Genomic DNA, 23,759 nt, shown 5'->3' on the forward strand with positions numbered 1-23,759 from the left:
CTTTACTGCACCCTCGTGCATCAATATAATGTGCAATTATTTTAGCTTGTCTGTGTACTTGTTTGTTTATTTATTTTTACTTATACCTAGTTGTACTTATTTTGACAATCACGACAGTTGATTGCATCTGGCAAATAAATCTGAATCTGAATCTGGTGAATAATACTGTGTGTGTGTGTTTTTTGTACTGTACAGTATATACTGAATGTACTGTGTATCTTATTGTATGTGCTTACCATGTGTGTGTGTGTGCAGCTGACATGAGAGAGAGAGAGAGAGAGAGAGAGAGAGAGAGAGAGAGAGAGAGAGAGAGAGGGAGAGAGAGAGAGTGTTTACGTGTGTTCAGCTCTGCCCCGCCCCTCACATTAGACCCTGGGGGCCGCTGCTGTAAAATGTAAAAGACCATCTGCTCTCTCTCTCTCTCTCTCTCTCTCTCTCTCTCTCTCTCTCTCTCTCTCTCTCTCTCTCTCTCTCTCTCTCTCTCTCTCTCTCTCTCTCTCTCTCTCGCTCTCGCTCTCTCTCTTTTTCTCTCTCTCTCTCTCTTTATCTCCCTCTCTCCCCCTCTCTCTCCCCCTCTATCTCTCCCCCTTTCTCTCTCTCTCCCCCTCTCTCTCCCTCTCTCTCCCTCTCTCCCTCTCCCACTCTCTCTCTCCCTCTCTCTTTATCTCTCTCTCCCTCTCTCTCCCTCTCTCCCTCTCCCACTCTCTCTCTCTCCCTCTCTCTTTATCTCTCTCTCTCTCTCTCTCTCTCTCTCTCTCTCTCTCTCTCTCTCTCTCTCTCTCTCTCTCTCTCTCTATGTCTCTCTCTCTCTACCCCCCTCTCTTTCTGTCACTTACGTTTGCTCAGCTGTATCCAATGAGATGTCAGTTGTTCTTAAAGAAGACATATTGACTAGTTAAAAGGTTGTGGGATAGTGTGTGCATGTGTGTGTGTGTGTGTGTGTGTGTGTGTGTGTGTGTGTGTGTGTGTGTGTGTGTGTGTGTGTATGTGTGTGTGTGTGTGTGATCTGTTAGTGAGTCCTAACCCTATAGGTCAATGATGCTATCAGTAATGTTATTTTTACCACCACCCCTCCCTTCTCTCTCTCTCTCTCTCTCTCTCTCTCTCTCTCTCTCTCTCTCTCTCTCTCTCTCTCTCTCTCTCTCTCTCTCTCTCTCTCGCTCTCGCTCTCTCTGTGTGAAGAGTGTGTCTGTGTGAAGAGTGTGTCTGTGTGAAGAGTGTGTCTGTGAAGAGTGTGTCTGTGTGAAGAGTGTGTCTGTGTGAAGAGTGTGTCTGTGTGAAGAGTGTGTCTGTGTGAAGAGTGTCTCTGTGTGAAGAGTGTTTCTGTCAAGAGTGTGTCTGTGTGAAGAGTGTGTCTGTGTGAAGAGTGTGTCTGTGTGAAGAGTGTGTCTGTGTGAATGAAGAGTGTCTCTGTGTGAAGAGTGTGTCTGTGAAGAGTGTGTCTGTGTGAAGAGTGTCTCTGTGTGAAGAGTGTCTCTGTGTGAAGAGTCTGTCTGTGTGAAGAGTGTGTCTGTGTGAAGAGTGTGTATGTGAAGAGTGTGTCTGTGTGAAGAGTGTGTCTGTGTGACGAGTGTGTCTGTGTGAAGAGTGTGTCTGTGTGAAGAGTGTGTCTGTGAAGAGTGTGTCTGTGAAGAGTGTGTCTGTGAAGAGTTTTGATTGATTGATTGATTGATTGAAAACTTTATTAACAGATTGCAGAATGGGTACAGTACAGCTCAAGTACAGTATACACTACTGTACACTACTGTACACTGTACATTGGAATACTGACCAAGCCATACTTGGTCATTTACTGTACAACTGGGTTAGGACATTTGTAGGGGCCAGTTTCGAATTGCAGTCTCCCGTAGGTGTTCTTTGAGAGTGTTTTTGAAAGTGGGTAGTGATTCACATTCCTTTACAGCTTTGGGTAGGGCGTTCCACATTGATGTGGCATAATTGCGAAACGTGTTTAGTCCCTTGTTTGAGCCGAATCTGGGTTTAACATGATTTGTGGAGCTCCCTCTGGTGTTGTGATCGTGGTATTCACTGACCTTTGGGAAGTATTTTGACATGTACATGGGTACCTTGGTCGTGTAGTGTATCTTGTAGACCAGGCCCATTGCAAGTTGCTGTACTCTGTCGTCTACTCTAAGCCATCCTAGGTTGTCAAAGTGGGCAGGGGTGAGGTGGGTTCTAGGAGTCAGGTCAAGCAGTAGTCTGACTAGTTTGTTTTGAGATGTTTGTAATTTGGTTTTTAGTGCCTTTGAGGTGCTTTGGTACCATGCGGTGCAAGCACAGTCGTAGTACCCTTGAATGAGTGCTCCTGCCAGAGTCTTCAGGGTATTCTTGTTTACCAGAGAGGAGATCCTGTACAAGAATCGAGTTCGTTGGTTGCCTTTTTTTATTACATTGGAAGCCATTTTGTCACAGGAATGATTAGCCTCTATAGTCTATAGGATGGAACCCAGGAGGTAATTTCATCTTTCCTTGTGACAATATTGTCACCCACTGTAACTGAGAAGCCGTCTGTCTTTGTGTCAGTGTGTGTCTGTGCATCAGTGTGTGTGTGTGTGTGTGCGTCAGTGTGTGTGTGTGTGTCAGTGTGTGTGTGTCAGTGTGTGTGTGTCAGTGTGTGTGTTAGGGGTGGGATGATACAACGATCTAATTATCAACAATCCAATAGGATCGATGCAATGTAAAAAGATCGTATCGTATCGATACTCTTATTTTGAAAATCCAATGGCAAGTCTCATTTCCGCCCAAGCGCAGCTCCGGCAGCCCAGCAACAGCCCTGTGTGTGTAGCCGTTACAGTGTGTGTGTAGACGTTACAGTGTGTGTGTAGACGTTACAGTGTGTGTGTAGCCGTTACAGCTCTGTGTGTAGACGTTACAGTGTGTGTGTAGACGTTACAGTGTGTGTGTAGACGTTACAGTGTGTGTGTAGACGTTACAGTGTGTGTGTAGCCGTTACAGTGTGTGTGTAGACGTTACAGTGTGTGTAGACGTTACAGCTCTGTGTGTAGACGTTACAGCTCTGTGTGTAGACGGTACAGCTACAGTGTGTAGACGTTACAGTGTGTGTGTAGATGTTACAGTGTGTGTAGACGTTACAGCTCTGTGTGTAGATGTTACAGCTCTGTGTGTAGACGTTACAGTGTGTGTGTAGACGTTACAGTGTGTGTGTAGACGTTACAGTGTGTGTGTAGATGTTACAGCTCTGTGTGTAGACGTTACAGTGTGTGTGTAGACGTTACAGTGTGTGTGTGTGTAGACGTTACAGTGTGTGTGTAGACGTTACAGTGTGTGTAGACGTTACAGCTCTGTGTGTAGACGTTACTGCCCTGTGTGCAGGGAGCGAAATTAACTTTTTGACTCACCGGCCAGTGGCGGGTAGATGGGAAGAATCTACCCGCCAAGCATATTTCTTACCTGCCAAATAGTTTTTGATTAAAAAAAAATATATATATATTTTATATAAAATTTTTTTTTTTAAATAAAATATATATTATATAATCATACTTGTAGTTGTATTATCTGTGAGATCTCTGCCAACGACGAAAGGGCCTACCTGGAAGAGGTAGAGAACCTGTCACAGTGGTGTCAGGAGAACTGCCTCTCCCTGAACGTCAGCAAAACAAAAGAGATGATTGTGGACTTCAGGAGGTCGGGGGTCAAGGACTACAGCCCCCTCAGCATCGACGGGGCACCGGTTGAGAGAGTGAACAGTTTCAAGTACCTCGGAGCCCACATATCCGAGGACTTGACATGGACCACACACATTGACAGTGTTGTGAAGAAGGCACGACAACGCCTCTACTTCCTCAGGCGCCTAAGGAAGTTCCAAGTCAGTCAGAAGATCCTTAGGAACTTCTACTCATGTACAATAGAGAGCATCCTGACCGGCAACATCACCTCCTGGTTTGGGAATAGCACTGCACAAGACGTAGCAGACTACAAAGAGTGACACGTTCAGCCGAACGCACAATTGGAGGGGGGCTTCCCACCCTCCAGAACATTTACAACAAGCGGTGCAAGGGGAAGGCTAAGAGAATTATTAAGGACTCGAGCCACCCGAACAACTGCCTCTTTGAACTGCTGCGGTCAGGCAAGCGATACCGGAGTCTTAAGGCGAGCACAGAAAGACTCAGAAGAAGCTTCTATCCCCAGGCCATCAGGCTGCTAAACGAACAATAAACACTATGCAACAACCATCAAATGCACACAGCACACACACCCACACGCACACACTAACTCAAACAAACAACACACTGCAGCACCCACTCTCCACACTTTAGATCACACAAACACACTTTACACTTTATATTTATTGATAAAGGATTTGCACTACAACTCGTACACCTACTGTGAATTGTACCTAAATTGCACCTCGTCCCATTTCTGCCTTGCACTATATAGTATTGTATATTAGTACACTGCACAGTATTGTATATTGTATGGTAACTACGTCTATTCTGCATCGAACATTGTACATATGTCTAAACTGAACACTGTGACCTCATTTTTTTTACTTCTAATTTTACTATGTTATTTTATTCCATACTTATCTTGTCTTGCACAGTCTCTGGAGCGTAACAGTAAGAAGCATTTTGTATAAAAGTATTCTGTACTTCTGTATGACAAATATTAAAGAAACTAAAGAAACTAAACTAAACTAAAGACATCGCCACCACGCAATAAGTCAAAATGCTCGCTATCTGCAAACAGCTCCACTGTCTGTGTGTATACTTGAGTAGCCTCCAGCTCCAGCAAGGATTCTCCGGCCCTGCAGCTAGACCCTATATTCAGCTAGACCCTACATTCAGCATGCAAGGATTCTCCGGCGATGCAGCTGGACCCTATTGGTATAACGTTACGGTTCTTTTGTCAAATCACATTCAACATGCCCTCAGCTAGAATACGCATTCAATCAATGTTATAAGACATTGATATCAGGAGCTATCTGTAGCTACTGCTAGCCCGGTAGATAACGTTAAGACAATTTAGTTTACTGGGACAGATAGATCTAACGTGAGCTAGCTAACGTGAGCTAGCTAACGTGAGCTAGCTAACGTGAGCTAGCTAACGTGAGCTAGCTAACGAGGGAACGGAGGTATTATGTACTCGAGTCGACTATTGCTGGAGCATTTGTTGATATCAGCAGCTATCAGTAGCTAGCCAGCTAGATACCGTTAGACAATGCCTCGTCATGTATTAAACTAAAAGTGAATAGTTGACTGGGTCATTGTTTAAACAGTAACGGTAGCTCATGGAGGTCCGCTCTTCTAGACTAGAGCAGACTGCCTCTGTGTTGACAGAAGCCCTTAGCCAATAGTATCCCGCTGCAGGGCTGGGCGGATATGACTCGTTGCCACGGTTTCTTTCAAAATAAGAGTATCATACGAACCTAATGTTGCTAACTGCCGGAGCCATCGATATTATGACTGGAGATGCGCTTGGGGCGGAAATGAGACCCGCACAGATTTTCAAAATAAGAGTATCGTTATGAACTTGATTGATTACACGCCACACGGCGGGCAGCCCTCTAAGTGTCAAGCGCCAAAGGTAAAAACTGAGCGCCCCTGGCGGGCGGCAGGCTTTAGTTTCGGTCCCTGCCTGTGTGTAGACGTTACAGCTCTGTGTGTAGCCGTTACAGCTGTGTGTGTGTGTAGCCGTTACAGCTCTGTGTGTAGCCGTTACAGTGTGTGTGTAGCCGTTACAGTGTGTGTGTGTGTGTGTAGACGTTACAGCTGTGTGTGTGTAGCCGTTACAGCTCTGTGTGTAGCCATTACAGTGTGTGTGTAGCCGTTACAGTGTGTGTAGACGTTACAGCTCTGTGTGTAGACGTTACAACTCTGGGTGTAGACGTTACAGCTCTGTGTGTAGACGTTACAGTGTGTGTATACGTTACAGTGTGTGTGTAGACGTTACAGTGTGTGTGTAGCCGTTACAGTGTGTGTGTAGACGTTACAGCTCTGTGTGTAGACGTTACAGTGTGTGTGTAGACGTTACAGTGTGTGTGTAGACGTTACAGCTCTGTGTGTAGACGTTATAGTGTGTGTGTAGACGTTACAGCTCTGTGTGTGTAGACGTTACAGCTGTGTGTGTAGACGTTACAGTGTGTGTGTAGACGTTACAGCCCTGTGTGTAGACGTTACAGCCCTGTGTGTAGACGTTACAGTGTGTGTGTAGACGTTACAGCTCTGTGTGTAGACGTTACAGTGTGTGTGTAGACGTTACAGCCCTGTGTGTAGACGTTACAGCTCTGTGTGTAGACGTTACAGTGTGTGTGTAGACGTTACAGCCCTGTGTGTAGACGTTACAGTGTGTGTGTAGACGTTACAGCTCTGTGTGTAGATGTTACAGCTGTGTGTGTAGACGTTACAGTGTGTGTGTAGACGTTACAGCCCTGTGTGTAGATGTTACAGCTGTGTGTGTAGACGTTACAGTGTGTGTGTAGATGTTACAGCTGTGTGTGTAGACCAGGGCTCAAGACTAACTTTTTTCACCAACGTCCCAGAACCGTCCCGAAATACAATTTTAACCGTCCCAAAGTGAATGTAACCGTCCCAAAAATCAAATGTAATTTCTTTACTTTGGTTTTGTCGTCTATAGTTGTTATTGCCATAAGAAACACCATTCAGAGAAGGGGAGAATAAATTGATTTAGTCAAAAGGCTCCCAGGTGGAAAGATTTCACAAGAATAATTATGATTAAAAATAAATATATTTTCCTCCATAATGCGCAAGAATCAATGCACAAAACTGTATGAACTGGAAACGCTTTACTCAACGTTATTTAATTCTTTAAAATACAACAACTCAACTAGACTAGAAAATCAAGTTAACGTACTAAAAACAGAGATCAATGCCATATTCAGACAACAATCGGAAATGCAAATACGCAGCACAAGACAACAGCAGTACTCCCAAGGTTCTAAACCTAGTCACCTATTAGCCATGCGATTAAGAATTAATGCAAAATTTGCAGATATAACTGCCATTAGAAAACAACAAGTACTTGAAACAGACCCCAAAATAATAAACGATACATTCAAAGAATTCTACTCCGACTTATATAAATCAGAAACGACCTTTGATCAAAACAAAATGGACACATATCTTAATCAAATTATTCTCCCTAAACTTTCGGAGGATGACGCTAAACAGTTAGAAACACCGATCACACTAGAGGAACTCAAGAAGGCCATATCCGAAATGAAAAATGGTAAGGCTCCTGGAAGAGACGGTATCCCATCAGAAATGTACCTTTCTTGTTGGGACATAATTGGACCCTTATTACTAAATATGATCTTATACTCAGTCAAGGAGGGGAGCTTCCATAAACACGACAATATTGCACTCATTTCAGTCCTTCTCAAAAAAGACAAAGACCCCACCGAGTGCGGTAGTTACAGACCCTTAAGCCTCCTCGGAACCGATGTCAAACTGTACTCTAAGGTATTAGCCATCAGATTACAAAAGCATATGACGTCTTTAGTTCATCCGGACCAAACTGGCTTCATAAGAGGTCGCCTGATCACTGATAACATAAGACGAATACTGCACGTACTAGATGCAGACAAAGAAGACACCATTCCTAAGGCGATGCTGTCCCTGGATGCTATGAAAGCCTTTGACAGGCTGGAATGGTCGTATCTATGGGCAGTATTAGAAAGGATGGGGTTAGGAAAAGGATTCATTGATATGATTAAAGTATTATACAAAGACCCATCGGCCATGATTACAACAGGTACATTCATCTCCAAAATCTTTCCGGTATCACGCTCAGCCAGACAGGGTTGCCCTCTTAGTCCCGGACTATTCGATCTATCATTAGAGCCTTTAGCACAATATATAAGACAATCCCAATCCATAGAACCAATCGTAATCAAGGGCACACAACATAAAATTAGTTTATATGCGGACGACGTAATATTGTTCATGCAAAGCCCCAACACCACATTGCCTCATCTACTCAAGTTGATTGAGAACTTTGGTGATTTATCGGGATTTAAAATAAATTGGCCGAAGTCGGCTTTCCTTCCACTTAACACCCATGCAAAAAAAGATACAACCCTCCCAGGTGAGATACCTATGGTAAAATATTTTAGATGCTTGGGTGTGGAAATATTTCCCACCATAAGACAAACGGTGAAGCACAATTACACAAAAATACAGAACAAAATCAAAGACGACCTGGACAGGTGGGCAAAACTTAAAAACTCAGTACAGGCAAGGGTATCAATAGTTAAGATGGATGTACTACCTAGAATCAACTTCATCAGTTCAATGCTACCGTTACCCCCTCCAGAGGGTTACTGGAAAAGATTACACTCCTCCACATACAAATTTATTTGGAATAACAAACCACCTCGCATAAAAAGATCCACCGCACAGAGAAATAAAGCAGACGGTGGCATGGCAGTTCCAGATTTTTTCCAATATTTTAAGGCATACACATTAAGACCATTGACAATATGGTTTGATCCCCAGGCATTGGTATCCTGGAGAGAATTGGAAGAAAACATAGTAGCCCCACATAGACTGAAGGACATAGCACACACTAAACTACCAATCAAGCACTGTGAGCGGAAATTTGGCCCCATAATTACCCATGCAATCCGGATATGGCGTGAAACACAAAAAAAAATATCCTAACCCACAAAAATGGCATAATCACACTCCCTTATTCAATAACAATGCACTCTTAATTGAAAAACGTCCTATAAGATTCCCTATATGGGAAGAGCAAGGCATACACTCATTAGGAGATATTTTTAATAACCAGGGTTTTTGTAGTTATGGAGAAATATGCACAAAGTTTAACCTCACCGGGTCCACATGGCTTTTTTACATACAGTTACAGCTATGTTTGAAGTCTCACGGTGTTCCATTAGACATACCAGTTGAACACCACAGATACCACAAATTCTTCTATGAAAGAGAGACATCGAGAGGTTTTGTATCAGGTTTTTATTATCAATTACTAACGTCCTCGTATGAAACCCTCCAACTAGACTCTGTCTGGAGGAGGGATATACCAGACCTGGAAAGTGACTTTGATTGGCAAGAAGCATGGGCAAATGTCCGTCTTACATCAAGGAACCCGGACCATCAACAAATCAATCTTAACTATATTCACAGGACATACTTGACTCCTATAAGACTGAACAGAATCGGTCTTAAACAAGACTCAAAATGCTCCCAATGTACAAATGGAGACGAAGGGACATTTATGCACATGTATTGGGACTGCCCACCAGTTAAGGCATTCTGGAAAGATGTGACCCATCAATTATCAAAACTCGTATCTTGGAATATACCAGTACACCCCTCTGTATTACTATTGAATGATGTTTTTGAGTTTGCAGTAAATCCACAGCTAAAGAGATTGGTTTTATCGGGTATCACAGTAGCTAAAAAAACTGATCGCATCACGCTGGTTTCAACCGGAATAAATGTGCCGGAAGGTTTGGTTTCTTACATATCTCGATGTGATTTATCAAGAAATATCTACAGCAAGAATTCTGGGTCTCAACGAATCCAAAATGTCAATGTGGTTAGAAGTGGTGGAGAGAATAAAAGCTAGCTTATAATGGTAGTGTCTGGTTAGGAGTGAGGGATAATGGAGGTACTATCCAAGGAGGGGTCCGGGAGGGGGGGGGTTCGAGCTGGAGCATATGTGTGTAGGGTTTTAGAAAATAGGTATTAGGGGTATATCCTGTATAAGGCATTGGTATAATTGGTAATTTCGTTGGATATACACTGTACACGGTAAAATATTATTATAGACTTTTTTTGTTTTCTGTTTCTGTACTTGCATGTCATTTTAGCCACCTTGATTGTTAGTTTCATTATGCATTGTGTGTTGAGGACTGACTTTTAATAATTTTTGTTTTGCAATAATAAAAAAAAAAAAAAATATATATATATATATATATATATATATATATATATATATATATATATATATATATATATATATATATATATATATATATATATATATATATATATATATATATATATATATATATATATATATAAAGTGTTTAACAAGGTGCTAGTATAGGGATATTTGGTCACGGTGCTGTTATAGTCAACCAATTGGAGCCATGTTGATTATTCCTTCCATAGGAAAATATATTTAAATGTATTTGTATTTTATTTCGTTTTAGTTTTTTTTGTTATTACAAATGTGTGTTTATGGTTGAAAATGTTAGATAAATAAAGATCAAATCAAATCTAACTGAATAAGTTATCCCTCTTCTAGGGGTGGACGGTATGGTCTAAAATTTATATCACGGTATAATTTGAAGCATAGACGGTAACGGTATATATCACGGTATCAGTGTTTCCGTTAGAATACTTTTTTTTGCCTGATAGGCAGGCTATATAAAGAATGACATCCTCAAGGCATGTAGATTTATAATATTTTAACTTAAAACTAGGCTACTTTTGCGTATAAAGTCATTATATTCCAAATAAAATAAGTCCCGAGTCGAGACTCCGTCCTGCTCCCATTGCAAACAGCGGGACTGGATTTTGCTAGAAGCATATGTAGCTGCAGAGCCGCAGAGCCATGGGCGCTTTCAGGTCTGGTCACAATTCAGCCGTTGGGTGGGGGGGCGCTGTTGAGCGGGCCTGTGACCAGACCTAAAAGCGCCCCTGGTTCTGCGGCTCTGCAGCTGCATATGCTTCTAGCAAAATCCAGCCCCGCTGTTTGCAATGGGAGCAGGACGTCCTCCCGCTGCAGCCGTCATTATCATAACACTACACACATATCATAATGTTTACAGCAAACTGTAGTTGATCACCAGGTATGTTTTATTAACGTAGAATAATTCATATAAGAAAAACGATAGGGAAATCCCTTACCTTTCTCCACTGGTTAAAAATGCCAGGAACTGAAATTGAAACTTGCTGTGCGCCGCGGTGATATGTGTTTATTATGAAATGACAATTGCGTGTTGACACGCCCACTGTGCGAAGCCTCCTAAATAATTTTTTCCAGTTTGCACATATCTATTATCTATGACTAATTCTATCTATTTTTAGGGGCAAATGCGATTGAAATAGTCGCGCTGTGGTTACATGACGTCATTGCTATTTTAGAGCTGCTCTACCGGTTACACGGTAGAGTCAAAATCCATACCGTAGAGCAAATTCATACCGTTTATACCGTATACCGTTTATACCGTCCACCCCTACCTCTTCTAACAAGAAAGAAAAACGTAGTTTAGCTTTAAACTATATAATGTCATTGCGTCCAGAGATTCCACCTTTGATAACTAAAGTAATGACACTTGACTAGTAATGAAACATGTCCCTTAAATCGCGCTGTCCTCCTGGTCGATATTGATAACTGCTGCTAAATTCCAGCGGGCCCTCCTCACTGAATATAATATAGATTCATCATGTAGCTGAAGTGAAGTCGTCTATTTCTCCGCGTTCGTTTCGATAAATGTAACGTTATGCCAATTAACTCGCAATGGTAGTAACATTACGTGTTAGTATAGAATCGAATAGAAATCCTTTAATAATCCCGAGGGAAATTCGGCACTACAGAGCAGACTATGTATCGCTCACATTGAACAACAATAAACATTTAGGTCAATAGGACTAAAATAGGAATAACAATATAATAATATTAACAATAAGAATAAAATAGTGTGAACTATGGATTAATCAGTGGCAGTCTGATACGTTAGTCAGTAACATTAGCTATAATAAGCAGCTATAACTAGAACACGTCGATAACTCTATACAGTTCCAATAGACTAACATTACACTTCTGTGATTTAAATGTGTCCTCACCAGGGGAGGAAACTAACTTTTTGGCTTACCAGCCAACTGGCGAGTATCTGATTTTTTTTACCAGACAAACTGATTTTTTACCAGCCAAAAAAAATCGCTAATTGTGATAATTACTTCTTTGTATGTCTTCGTCTAAATAGATTTTCAATCATAGTAATAATCACACCGTGTCTCTACTCTTTAAAATATTTATTAGCATAAAACATTAATAACAGTCTCTACTCTTCACAATATTAGCATAACACATATTAACATGAAAGAGGGATCTATTCTGGACTGCGTTGGGCTGAACTGGGCAGTGAAAGATGCTGGGTTGGACTGGGTTGGGCAGTGAAAGAAAAAAACCGAAGTATGTTGTGAAGTGTATAGATAGATAGATGTGAAATGTATAGATGTAGCAGTACTGTCTATCTGTATGTCGTGTATGTCATATGTTATGATGAATTGAAAATGGGGGACCCTGATGTAAACAAGACGAAAGTCTTTCTCTGGTCTGCATCCCCTTAACAATTGTGTGTATTGAGCCGTACTGTATTGTACCCATTCTGAAATCTGTTAATAAAGTTTTCAATCAGTCAATCAAGTTAACTTTGAACCTCGGTTGTCAAGCCACGTCAATGTTGTGTATGCATCCGAGTGTTCACTGTGCCTTTAAGACGGCACGGTGGCCTTACGACAGTGCTGTGAAGTACCGTGAAGTACCGTCAAGTGTTGTGGTAACGTCAGTTGGGTTGGTCTGCTGTTGTGCACTGGTTGAGCTAGCCCCTTTCGTGACTGCGATGTGCAAGCCAGGGGCTTTTGAGCATGAAATAAAATGTCTAACTTTACGTCGTAGTCCGGTGCGCAATAGACTAACATACACCTCTGTAATTTAAATGTGTCCTTGCCTTGGACTCGAGAGTTGTACTAGGGTTGGATGCAGTTCCCCGTTGCTCAGTCTGTCTGTTTTCCATCTTCTGTGTTTAACGTTATCTGTTTGCGAATGCTTCCTTGACTGATGGCCAGTACCACGGGACTTTTATTAAACATTCTATATTTCCGCGGGTTGGCCAGTACTGCAGGAACTTTTATTAAACATTATATATGTCCGCGGGTTGGCCAGTACTGCGGGAACTTTTATTAAACATTATATATGTCCGCGGGTTGGCCAGTACTGCGGGAACTTTTATTAAACATTATATATGTCCGCGGGTCTTGTGCAGTGCTCTCGTGGCACTGTCAACTCGCCAGACTGGCGAGTGGTCTTCATGAATCACTCGCCAAACGTAAAAAATACTCGCATTTGGCGAGTAAAGTGGCCTAATTTCCTCCCCTGGTCCTCACCTTAGACTCAGGCCCTGGGGTAGTATTGCTGGATGCAGTTCCCTGTTGGTCAGTTTGGGTCTGTTCTCCATCTTCTTCTGCTGTGTTCACCCTCTTCAAATAGCGCAGCATGTTTACAGTGCTCTCTTCACTGAGAGGATGCCACAGTGACAGTATAGCGTGTTTTTTAATTTATTTTACTTTTTGCAGTTTTTGTATAGTGGTCTCGTGCCGTGCGACTGTCAATTACCAGCTGTCATTCACTGTGTCAACCAGGGTTAAATACCAGTGGAGAAAGCCTAGGTAAGAGAGATTTCCCTCACCTGTTAACACGTTTTTATTTTTCTGAGCGAGATTCATTTGGGGTGTGATGCTGTCGCGCTGCAGCGCGACTGGCTGAGGAGAGGTGGGTAGGAGCGTTACAGTGTGTGTGTAGACGTTACAGTGTGTGTGTAGACGTTACATCTCTGTGTGTAGACGTTACAGCTCTGTGTGTGTGTAGACGTTACAGTGTGTGTGTAGACGTTACAGTGTGTGTGTAGACGTTACAGCTCTGTGTGTGTAGACGTTACAGTGTGTGTGTAGACGTTACATTTCTGACGTTACATTTCTTGTTTTATCGTAACAGCTGTGAGAGAGAGCTTGTTTTATCGTAACAGCTGTGAGAGAGAGCTTGTCTTATCGTAACAGCTGTGAGAGAGAGCTTCTTTTATCGTAACAGCTGTGAGAGGAGCTTGTCTTATCGTAACAGCTGTGAGAGGAGCTTGTTTTATAGTAACAGCTGTGAGAGAGAGCTTGTCTTATCGTAACAGCTGTGTGAGAGAGCTTGTCTTATCGTAACAGCGCTGTGAGAGAGCTTGTTTTATCGTAAGAGCACTGTGAGAGAGAGCTTGTCTTATCGTAACAGCTGTGTGAGAGAGCTTGTCTTATCGTAACAGCTGTGTGAGAGAGCTTGTCTTATCGTAACAGCGCTGTGAGAGAGCTTGTTTTATCGTAACAGCGCTGTGAGAGAGAGAGAGCTTGTCCCGTAACAGCTGTGAGAGAGTTTGTCTTATCGTAACAGCTGTGAGATAATTTTCATCCACTGCTTCCGCTTTATCTTCAAACCACTAGCTAACCGAGCCATGTGCGAACTGCCTGGCGGCGTTCTGTGTTCTCGCTTCAGACAGTCGCGTTCCTCCTCCTCTCATCAGGTATTTCCTTCACAACTCTCTCTCCTCTCCCCTCGGAAGGGCGCTGAACGCTACTTCCTACACACACACACACACACACACACACACACACACACACACACACACACACACACACACACACACACACACACACACACACACACAGACACACACACACACACACACACACACATGGATGCCCAGTTGCCATGGCAACAGAAGCACAGGAGCCCTCAGCGGGTGTAATGTGTGTTTGTGTTATCCCCCCCCCCCGCCCCCTCCTCTGTCTTGATGATGCACACAGGAAGTGGCTGGTTCCCCTCTCTGTGTTCTATTCTCTGCTGCTTTTAGAGAGGTGCTTATTATCACTGGGTGGTGCTCTGTGATTTAGCAACGTGTGAGCTGAGCGGGCCTGCAGTGAGATCAGAACATGTAGCTGAGCGGGCCTGCAGTGAGATCAGAACATGTAGCTGAGCGGGCCTGCAGTGAGATCAGAACATGTAGCCTGACTTGGAGCCGTAGATGCTGTGTGTTGTCATTGTGTAGAGCTGGTGAACGGGCCTTATTTAAGGGTTAGGGTTAGTAGTAACTATGCCAGGTCCCCCCTGGTTTGTTATGCCAGGTCCCCCCTGGTTTGCTATGCCAGGTCCCCCCTGGTTTGCTATGCCAGTTCCCCCCTGGTTTGCTATGCCAGGTCCCCCCTGGTTTGCTATGCCAGGTCCCCCCTGGTTTGCTATGCCAGGTCCCCCCTGGTTTGCTATGCCAGTTCCACATTTCCCCTCCTGGTTGAGTCGCTTCTATTCGACTGACAGCTTGGCGTTTCAAAGACATCTGGTTTCAAATACATCCGGAGTGGATCTTTAACTTCAGTTGAACGTGGTCTGTGGTGCTTTAATATTAACATGTGTAGGACCCTGTTACTGCACCTGTCTGTCTGTCTGTCTGTCTGTCTGTCTGTCTGTCTGTCTGTCTGTCTGTCTGTCTGTCTGTCTGTCTGTCTGTCTGTCTGTCTGTCTGTCTGTCTGTCTGTCTGTCTGTCTGTCTGTCTGTCTGTATGTCTGTCTGTCTGTCTGTCTGTCTGATTAAAACCTGTATGCCTGTCTGTCGGATTAAACCCTGTCTTCCTGTCTGTCTGTCTGTCTGTCTGTCTGTCTGTCTGTCTGTCTGTCTGTCTGTCTGTCTGTCTGTCTGTCTGTCTGTCTGTCTGTCTGTCTGTCTGTCTGTCTCATTAAAACCTGTCTGCCTGTCTGTCTGATTAAAGCCTGTCTGCCTGTATGTCTGATTAATGCCTGTCTGCCTGTCTGTCTGATTAAAACCTGTCTGCCTGTCTGTCTGATTAATGCCTGTCTGCCTGTCTGTCTGATTAAAGCCTGTCTGCCTGTATGTCTGATTAAAACATGTCTGCCTGTCTGTCTGATTAAAACCTGTCTGCCTGTCTGTCTGATTAAAGCATGTCTGTCTGATTACAACCTGTCTGCATGTCTGTCTGATTAAAGCCTGTCTGTCTGATTACAACCTGTCTGCATGTCTGTCTGATTAAAGCCTGTCTGTCTGTCTGTCTAAAACATGTCTGCCTGTCTGTCTGATTATAATATAATTAAAACCTGTCTGTCTGTCTGTCTGTCTGTCTGTCTGTCTGTCTGTCTGTCTGTCTGTCTGTCTGTCTGTCTGTCTGTCTGTCTGTCTGTCTGTCTGTCTGTCTGTCTGTCTGTCTGTCTGTCTAAAACATGTCTGTCTGTCTGTCTGTCTGTCTGTCTGTCTGTGTGTCTGTCTGATTAAAACCTGTTGGTCTGATGGATGAATGAAAGCTTTATTTAACAGATTGCAGAATGGGTACAATACAGTACGGCTCAATACACACAATTGTTAAGGGGATGCAGACCAGAGAAAGACGTTTGTCTTGTTTACATCAGAGTCCCCCATTTTCAAGTGACATTTATGACATACACAACATACATGACATCATGACATTTATGACATAAAGACATACATGACATACAGGTATATAGTACTGTTACATTTGTGACATATCCGATATGCTAATATACAGTACTGTTACCCAGATATCCTAACAGAACATATGTATATGATGGGGAGGAGACTAGGGCGGCTACGTGGCGTAGTGGGCAAGACGCTCGCCACGAATGACGGAGACGCTGGGCTTGCTTGTTCGAGCCCAGCGCTCCACATTGCTTTCAGTTTAGCTGGTCGTTCATACTAATACACATTGGCCGTATTAGGGGGTGGGAAACTGATGGGTGGGGATCGGGCGTTGTGGACAGCGACTCCTACATGTCGGTTGGTGCGCCTGCGCAGTAGAATCAGGAAGTGTCGGGGGCAGCGTGAGCCTCCCACGCTTTACTCCTCGCCACTGAGAGATCGAGCTGCGCAGGTGAAAAGATGCGACTGCTGTTACCTCAAGTACCGGAGGGGACTTGTGCTATGTATGACTTAGTCCACATTGCAGCCGGCTTGTGGGAGGCAAGAAACAGCGTTCGTGACAGGGGAGGGTTGAATTGGATGATACGAAATTGGGATTGGAGAAAAATATAGAAAATGGGAGAAAAAGTGGATAAAAAAAAATGATGGGGAGGAGACTGTACATTAGGAGGGGGTGGGTGGGCGGGAGAAAAATATACATACGGTGGGGAGGAGACTGTCTATTAGGAGGGGGTGGGTGGGTGGGCGGGAGAAAAATATACATACGGTGGGGAGGAGACTGTCTATTAGGAGGGGGTGGGTGGGTGGGCGGGAGAAAAATATACATACGGTGGGGAGGAGACTGTCTATTAGGAGGGGGTGCGGGGTGTGTACAGGACCACGTCAGCCTCAGTGGTTTGTCTCTGTGTACAGGACCACGTCAGCCTCAGTGGTTTGTCTCTGTGTACAGGACCCATCAGCCTCAGTGGTTTGTCTCTGTGTACAGGACCACGTCAGCCTCAGTGGTTTGTCTCTGTGTACAGGACCACGTCAGCCTCAGTGGTTTGTCTCTGTGTACAGGACCCATCAGCCTCAGTGGTTTGTCTCTGTGTACAGGACCCATCAGCCTCAGTGGTTTGTCTCTGTGTACAGGACCCATCAGCCTCAGTGGTTTGTCTCTGTGTACAGGACCACGTCAGCCTCAGTGGTTTGTCTCTGTGTACAGGACCACGTCAGCCTCAGTGGTTTGTCTCTGTGTGCAGGACCCGTCAGCCTCAGTGGTTTGTCTCTGTGTACAGGACCACGTCAGCCTCAGTGGTTTGTCTCTGTGTACAGGACCACGTCAGCCTCAGTGGTTTGTCTCTGTGTACAGGACCACGTCAGCCTCAGTGGTTTGTCTCTGTGTACAGGACCACGTCAGCCTCAGTGGTTTGTCTCTGTGTACAGGACCACGTCAGCCTCAGTGGTTTGTCTCTGTGTACAGGACCACGTCAGCCTCAGTGGTTTGTCTCTGTGTACAGGACCCCGTCAGCCTCAGTGGTTTGTCTCTGTGTACAGGACCACGTCAGCCTCAGTGGTTTGTCTCTGTGTACAGGACCACGTCAGCCTCAGTGGTTTGTCTCTGTGTACAGGACCCGTCAGCCTCAGTGGTTTGTCTCTGTGTACAGGACCACGTCAGCCTCAGTGGTTTGTCTCTGTGTACAGGACCCGTCAGCCTCAGTGGTTTGTCTCTGTGTACAGGACACGGCGGGCCAGGAGCGCTACCGCACCATCACCACAGCGTACTACAGAGGTGCCATGGGTTTCATCCTCATGTACGACATCACCAACGAGGAGTCGTTCGGAGCTGTGCAGGACTGGTGAGCTGCCTCTTTTTAATCTCTTTCATTTCAACGGTTGTTTCTCATAAACAGCCCATTGTTTCCCCTTTGTGAGTTTGTTTACCTCCTTTGTTTTGTCTGCGCTACCCTGTAAATGTTTTTATCCAAAGCATTTTACAATTTTGTTCCTCACATTTGACCCATTCACTCACACATTCACACACCGTCTGTTCTACCGTGGAACCTGTAACCTGCATGTTTATGTTTATTAGGATCCCCATTAGTCCCCGGGCGGTCGGGTGGCGTAGCGGAGATTGCGCTCGTCACCAATGCAAGAGGCTGCTGTCTCGACTCCCGGAGTCAGCATTGCCTGCGGCTTGGGCCGACCGTCATACTAACTCGTTTGGCTGAGTTAGCGGGAGGGAAGTCGTGGGTGGTAATCTGGCGTTGTGGACAGTGACGCCTACAGGTCAGGTCTGGGCGCCTGCTCAGCGAAAGGCAGGAAGTGGTGAAGGCAGCGTGACCTCCCACGCGTTACAGTCCTCGCTGCCAGGTGAAAAGAGAGCCACTGGCTGTCTCTGCATGTGTCAGAGGAAGCATGCGGTAGACTTCAGGGTTCCCTTGTACCGACCAGTAGGGGGAACATGCGCACAGCGACCAGGTAGGGGAGGGGGGAATTGGCATAACGACTAAATTGGGATGGGGAGAAAAAGAGAAAAAAAATCTGAGAAAGAGAGGATAAAAAAAATTAAATAAAAGGATCCCCATTAGTCATCATCAACGTGTTGTGTTGACTATTCTTCCTGGGGTCCTCACAGATATACACATACAAATATGAAACATTCAGTGTAAATCAGTCATATATCACAATAAATAATCAATAGAAAATAAAACAAAAGGTCATAGGTGAATCCATTTCACCATACCTTTAAAAAACACAAAGTAAACAGAAGAAGTTTGGATAACATGGCTGCAGCTACACTCATGCATGACATATATTGATTTCCTTCCGGATTATGGCTCCTTTAAGTTTCTTTTTGAAACTGTCCTTGTTTTCCGTCCGTAAGATGTAACAGGATCCTATTCCAATATGTTATGGCTCTATACATTGCAGTTTTGTGTTACATGATGTTGTGTTACATGATGTTGTGTTGTGTTACATGATGTTGTGTTACATCATGTTGTGTTACATCATGTTGTGTTGTGTTACATCATGTTGTGTTACATGATGTTGTGTTACATGATGTTGTGTTGTCTTACATGATGTTGTGTTACATGATGTTGTGTTGTGTTACATGATGTTGTGTTGCATGATGTTGTGTTGTGTTACATGATGTTGTGTTACATGATGTTGTGTTGCATGATGTTGTGTTGTGTTACATGATGTTGTGTTACATGATGTTGTGTTACATGATGTTGTGTTGTGTTACTTGATGTTGTGTTACATTATGTTGTGTTACATGATGTTGTGTTACATGATGTTGTGTTGTGTTACATGATGTTGTGTTACATGATGTTGTGTTACATGATGTTGTGTTGTGTTACATGATGTTGTGTTGTGTTTCAAGTTTCAAGTTTATTTATTAGTTGTCATACAGAAGTACAGAATACTTTTTTTTGTATCCACTTTTTCTCCCATTTTCTATATTTTCTCCCATCCCAATTTCGTATCATCCAATTCAACCCTCCCCTGTCACGAACGCTGTTTCTTGCCTCCCACAAGCCGGCTGCAATGTGGACTAAGTCATACATAGCACAAGTCCCCTCCGGTACTTGAGGTAACAGCAGTCGCATCTTTTCACCTGCGCAGCTCGATCTCTCAGTGGCGCGGAGTAAAGCGTGGGAGGCTCACGCTGCCCCCGACACTTCCTGATTCTACTGCGCAGGCGCACCAACCGACCTGTAGGAGTCGCTGTGCACAACGCCCGATCCCCACCCATCAGTTTCCCACCCCCTAATACGGCCAATGTGTATTAGTATGAACGACCAGCTAAACTGAAAGCAATCTGGAGCGCTGGGCTCGAACAGGCAAGCCCAGCGTCTCCGTCATTCGTGGCGAGCGCCTTGCCCACTACACCACGTAGCCGCAAGTACAGAATACTTTTATACAAAATTCTTCTTTCTGTTACGCTCCAGAGACTGTGCTAGACAAAAATAGATATGTATAAAATAAAATAAGTATAGCAAGTAAAAAATAGAACTCACGTACATGGACACAAGTGTTCAGTATGTACATATGTACAATGTTCAATGCAGAGTAGAAGTAACTGAGTTACAATACAATATACTATACAATATACTAATATACAATATACTATATAGTGCAAAGCAGAAATGGGATGAGGTACAATTTAGGTACAATTTACAGTAAGGTGTAATGAGGTATGGGTTGTAGTGCAAATTCTTTACCAATAAATATAAAGTGTGTTTAGGTGTTCTAAAGTGTGTAAAGTGGGTGCTGCAGTGAGTTGTTTGTTTAAAGTGAGTGTGTGCGTGTGGATGTGTGTGCTGTGAGTGCATTTGATGGTTGTTGCATAGTGTTATTGTTCATTGAGCATCCTGATGGCCTGGGGATAGAAGCTTCTTCTGAGTCTCTCTGTGCTTGCCATGAGACTCTGGTAGCGCTTGCCTGACCGCAGCAGTTCAAAGAGGCGGTTGTTTGGGTGGCTGGAGTCTTTCATAATTCTCTTAGCCTTACCCCTGCACCGCTTGTTGTAAATGTTCTGGAGAGTGGGAAGCCCCCCTCCAATTATGCGTTCGGCTGAACGGGCCCCTCTGTAGTCTGCTACGGTCTTGTGCGGTGCTATTCCCAAACCAGGAGGTGATATTGCCAGTCCGGATGCTCTCTATTGTACATGAGTAGAAGTTCTTGAGGATCTTCTGACTCACTTGGCGCCTGAGGACGTAGAGGCGTTGCCGTGCCTTCTTCACAACACTGTCAATGTGTGTGGTCCATGTCAAGTCCTCGGATATGTGGACTCCGAGGTACTTGAAACTGTTCACTCTCTCAACCGGTGTGTTGTGTTACATGATGTTGTGTTACATGATGTTGTGTTACATGATGTTGTGTTTGTTACATGATGTTGTGTTACATGATGTTGTGTTACATGGTGTTGTGTTACATGATGTTGTGTTACATGATGTTGTGTTGTGTTACATGATGTTGTGTTGTGTTACGTGATGTTGTGTTACATGATGTTGTGTTTGTTACATGATGTTGTGTTACATGATGTTGTGTTACATGATGTTGTGTTACATTATGTTGTGTTGTGTTACATGATGTTGTGTTACATGATGTTGTGTTACATGATGTTGTGTTTGTTACATGATGTTGTGTTACATGATGTTGTGTTACATTATGTTGTGTTACATTATGTTGTGTTGTGTTACATGATGTTGTGTTTGTTACATGATGTTGTATTGTGTTACATGATGTTGTGTTACATGATGTTGTGTTTGTTACATGATGTTGTGTTACATGATGTTGTGTTACATGATGTTGTGTTACATGATGTTGTGTTACATGATGTTGTGTTGTGTTACATGATGTTGTGTTACATGATGTTGTGTTACATGATGTTGTGTTGTGTTACATGATGTTGTGTTACATGATGTGTTACATGATGTTGTGTTACATGGTGTTGTGTTGTGTTACATGATGTTGTGTTTGTTACATGATGTTTTGTTACATGATGTTGTGTTACATGATGTTGTGTTACATGATGTTGTGTTGTGTTACATGATGTTGTGTTTGTTACATGCTGTTGTGTTACATGATGTTGTGTTGTGTTACATGATGTTGTGTTTGTTACATGATGTTGTGTTACATGATGTTGTGTTACATGATGTTGTGTTGTGTTACATGATGTTGTGTTACATGATGTTGTGTTACATGATGTTGTGTTACATGATGTTGTGTTACATGATGTTGTGTTTGTTACATGATGTTGTGTTACATGATGTTGTGTTACATGATGTTGTGTTACATGATATTGTGTTGTGTTACATGATGTTGTGTTACATGATGTTGTGTTTGTTACATGATGTTGTGTTACATGATGTTGTGTTACATGATGTTGTGTTTGTTACATGATGTTGTGTTACATGATGTTGTGTTACATGATGTTGTGTTGTGTTACATGATGTTGTGTTGTGTTACATCATGTTGTGGTACATCATGTTGTGTTGTGTTACATGATGTTGTGTTGTGTTACATGATGTTGTGTTACATGATGTTGTGTTGTGTTACATGATGTTGTGTTACATGATGTTGTGTTTGTTACATTATGTTGTGTTACATGATGTTGTGTTACATGATGTTGTGTTACATGATGTTGTGTTACATGATGTTGTGTTGTGTTACATGATGTTGTGTTACATCATGTTGTGTTGTGTTACATGATGTTGTGTTACATCATGTTGTGTTGTGTTACATGATGTTGTGTTGTGTTACATGATGTTGTGTTACATGATGTTGTGTTGTGTTACATGATGTTGTGTTACATGATGTTGTGTTTGTTACATTATGTTGTGTTACATGATGTTGTGTTACATGATGTTGTGTTGTGTTACATGCTGTTGTGTTACATGATGTTGTGTTACATGATGTTGTGTTACATGATGTTGTGTTTGTTACATGATGTTGTGTTTGTTACATGATGTTGTGTTACATGATGTTGTGTTACATGATGTTGTGTTACATGATGTTGTGTTGTGTTACATGATGTTGTGTTACATGATGTTGTGTTACATGCTGTTGTGTTACATGATGTTGTGTTACATGATGTTGTGTTACATGATGTTGTGTTACATGATGTTGTGTTACATGATGTTGTGTTTGTTACATGATGTTGTGTTACATGATGTTGTGTTACATGATGTTGTGTTACATGATGTTGTGTTTGTTACATGATGTTGTGTTTGTTACATGATGTTGTGTTACATGATGTTGTGTTACATGATGTTGTGTCACATGATGTTGTGTTACATGATGTTGTGTTACATGATGTTGTGTTTGTTACATAATGTTGTGTTACATGATGTTGTGTTACATGATGTTGTGTTACATGATGTTGTGTTACATGATGTTGTGTTACATGATGTTGTGTTTGTTACATGATGTTGTGTTACATGATGTTGTGTTACATGATGTTGTGTTACATGATGTTGTGTTGTGTTACATGATGTTGTGTTTGTTACATGATGTTGTGTTACATGATGTTGTGTTGTGTTACATGATGTTGTGTTTGTTACATGATGTTGTGTTACATGATGTTGTGTTACATGATTTTGTGTTACATGATGTTGTGTTACATGATGTTGTGTTTGTTACATGATGTTGTGTTTGTTACATGATGTTGTGTTACATGATGTTGTGTTACATGATGTTGTGTTACATGATGTTGTGTTACATGATGTTGTGTTTGTTACATAATGTTGTGTTACATGATGTTGTGTTACATGATGTTGTGTTACATGATGTTGTGTTACATGATGTTGTGTTTGTTACATAATGTTGTGTTACATGATGTTGTGTTACATGATGTTGTGTTACATGATGTTGTGTTACATGATGTTGTGTTTGTTACATGATGTTGTGTTACATGATGTTGTGTTGTGTTACATGATGTTGTGTTTGTTACATGATGTTGTGTTACATGATGTTGTGTTGTGTTACATGATGTTGTGTTACATGATGTTGTGTTGTGTTACATGATGTTGTGTTTGTTACATGATGTTGTGTTACA

General features: G+C 42.8%; 1 protein-coding gene across 1 annotated transcript in view; it reads left to right on the top strand.

Annotated features, from left to right (window-relative positions):
• Positions 1 to 23,759, top strand: part of LOC311238275 (ras-related protein Rab-3C-like) — a gene marked incomplete at both ends in the record, with an annotated part of 84,963 nt that overhangs the window by 46,451 nt on the left and 14,753 nt on the right. The window contains one exon of the mRNA XM_084326296.1: positions 17,933 to 18,051. Within this exon, the coding sequence (XP_084182422.1) occupies positions 17,933 to 18,051 (119 nt within the window). The remainder of the gene's footprint in view (positions 1 to 17,932; positions 18,052 to 23,759) is intronic.

The sequence above is a fragment of the Notolepis coatsorum genome (assembly GCF_963971535.1).
Source record: "Notolepis coatsorum genome assembly, chromosome: 12".
Classification (NCBI taxonomy): Eukaryota; Metazoa; Chordata; class Actinopteri; order Aulopiformes; family Paralepididae; genus Notolepis; species Notolepis coatsorum.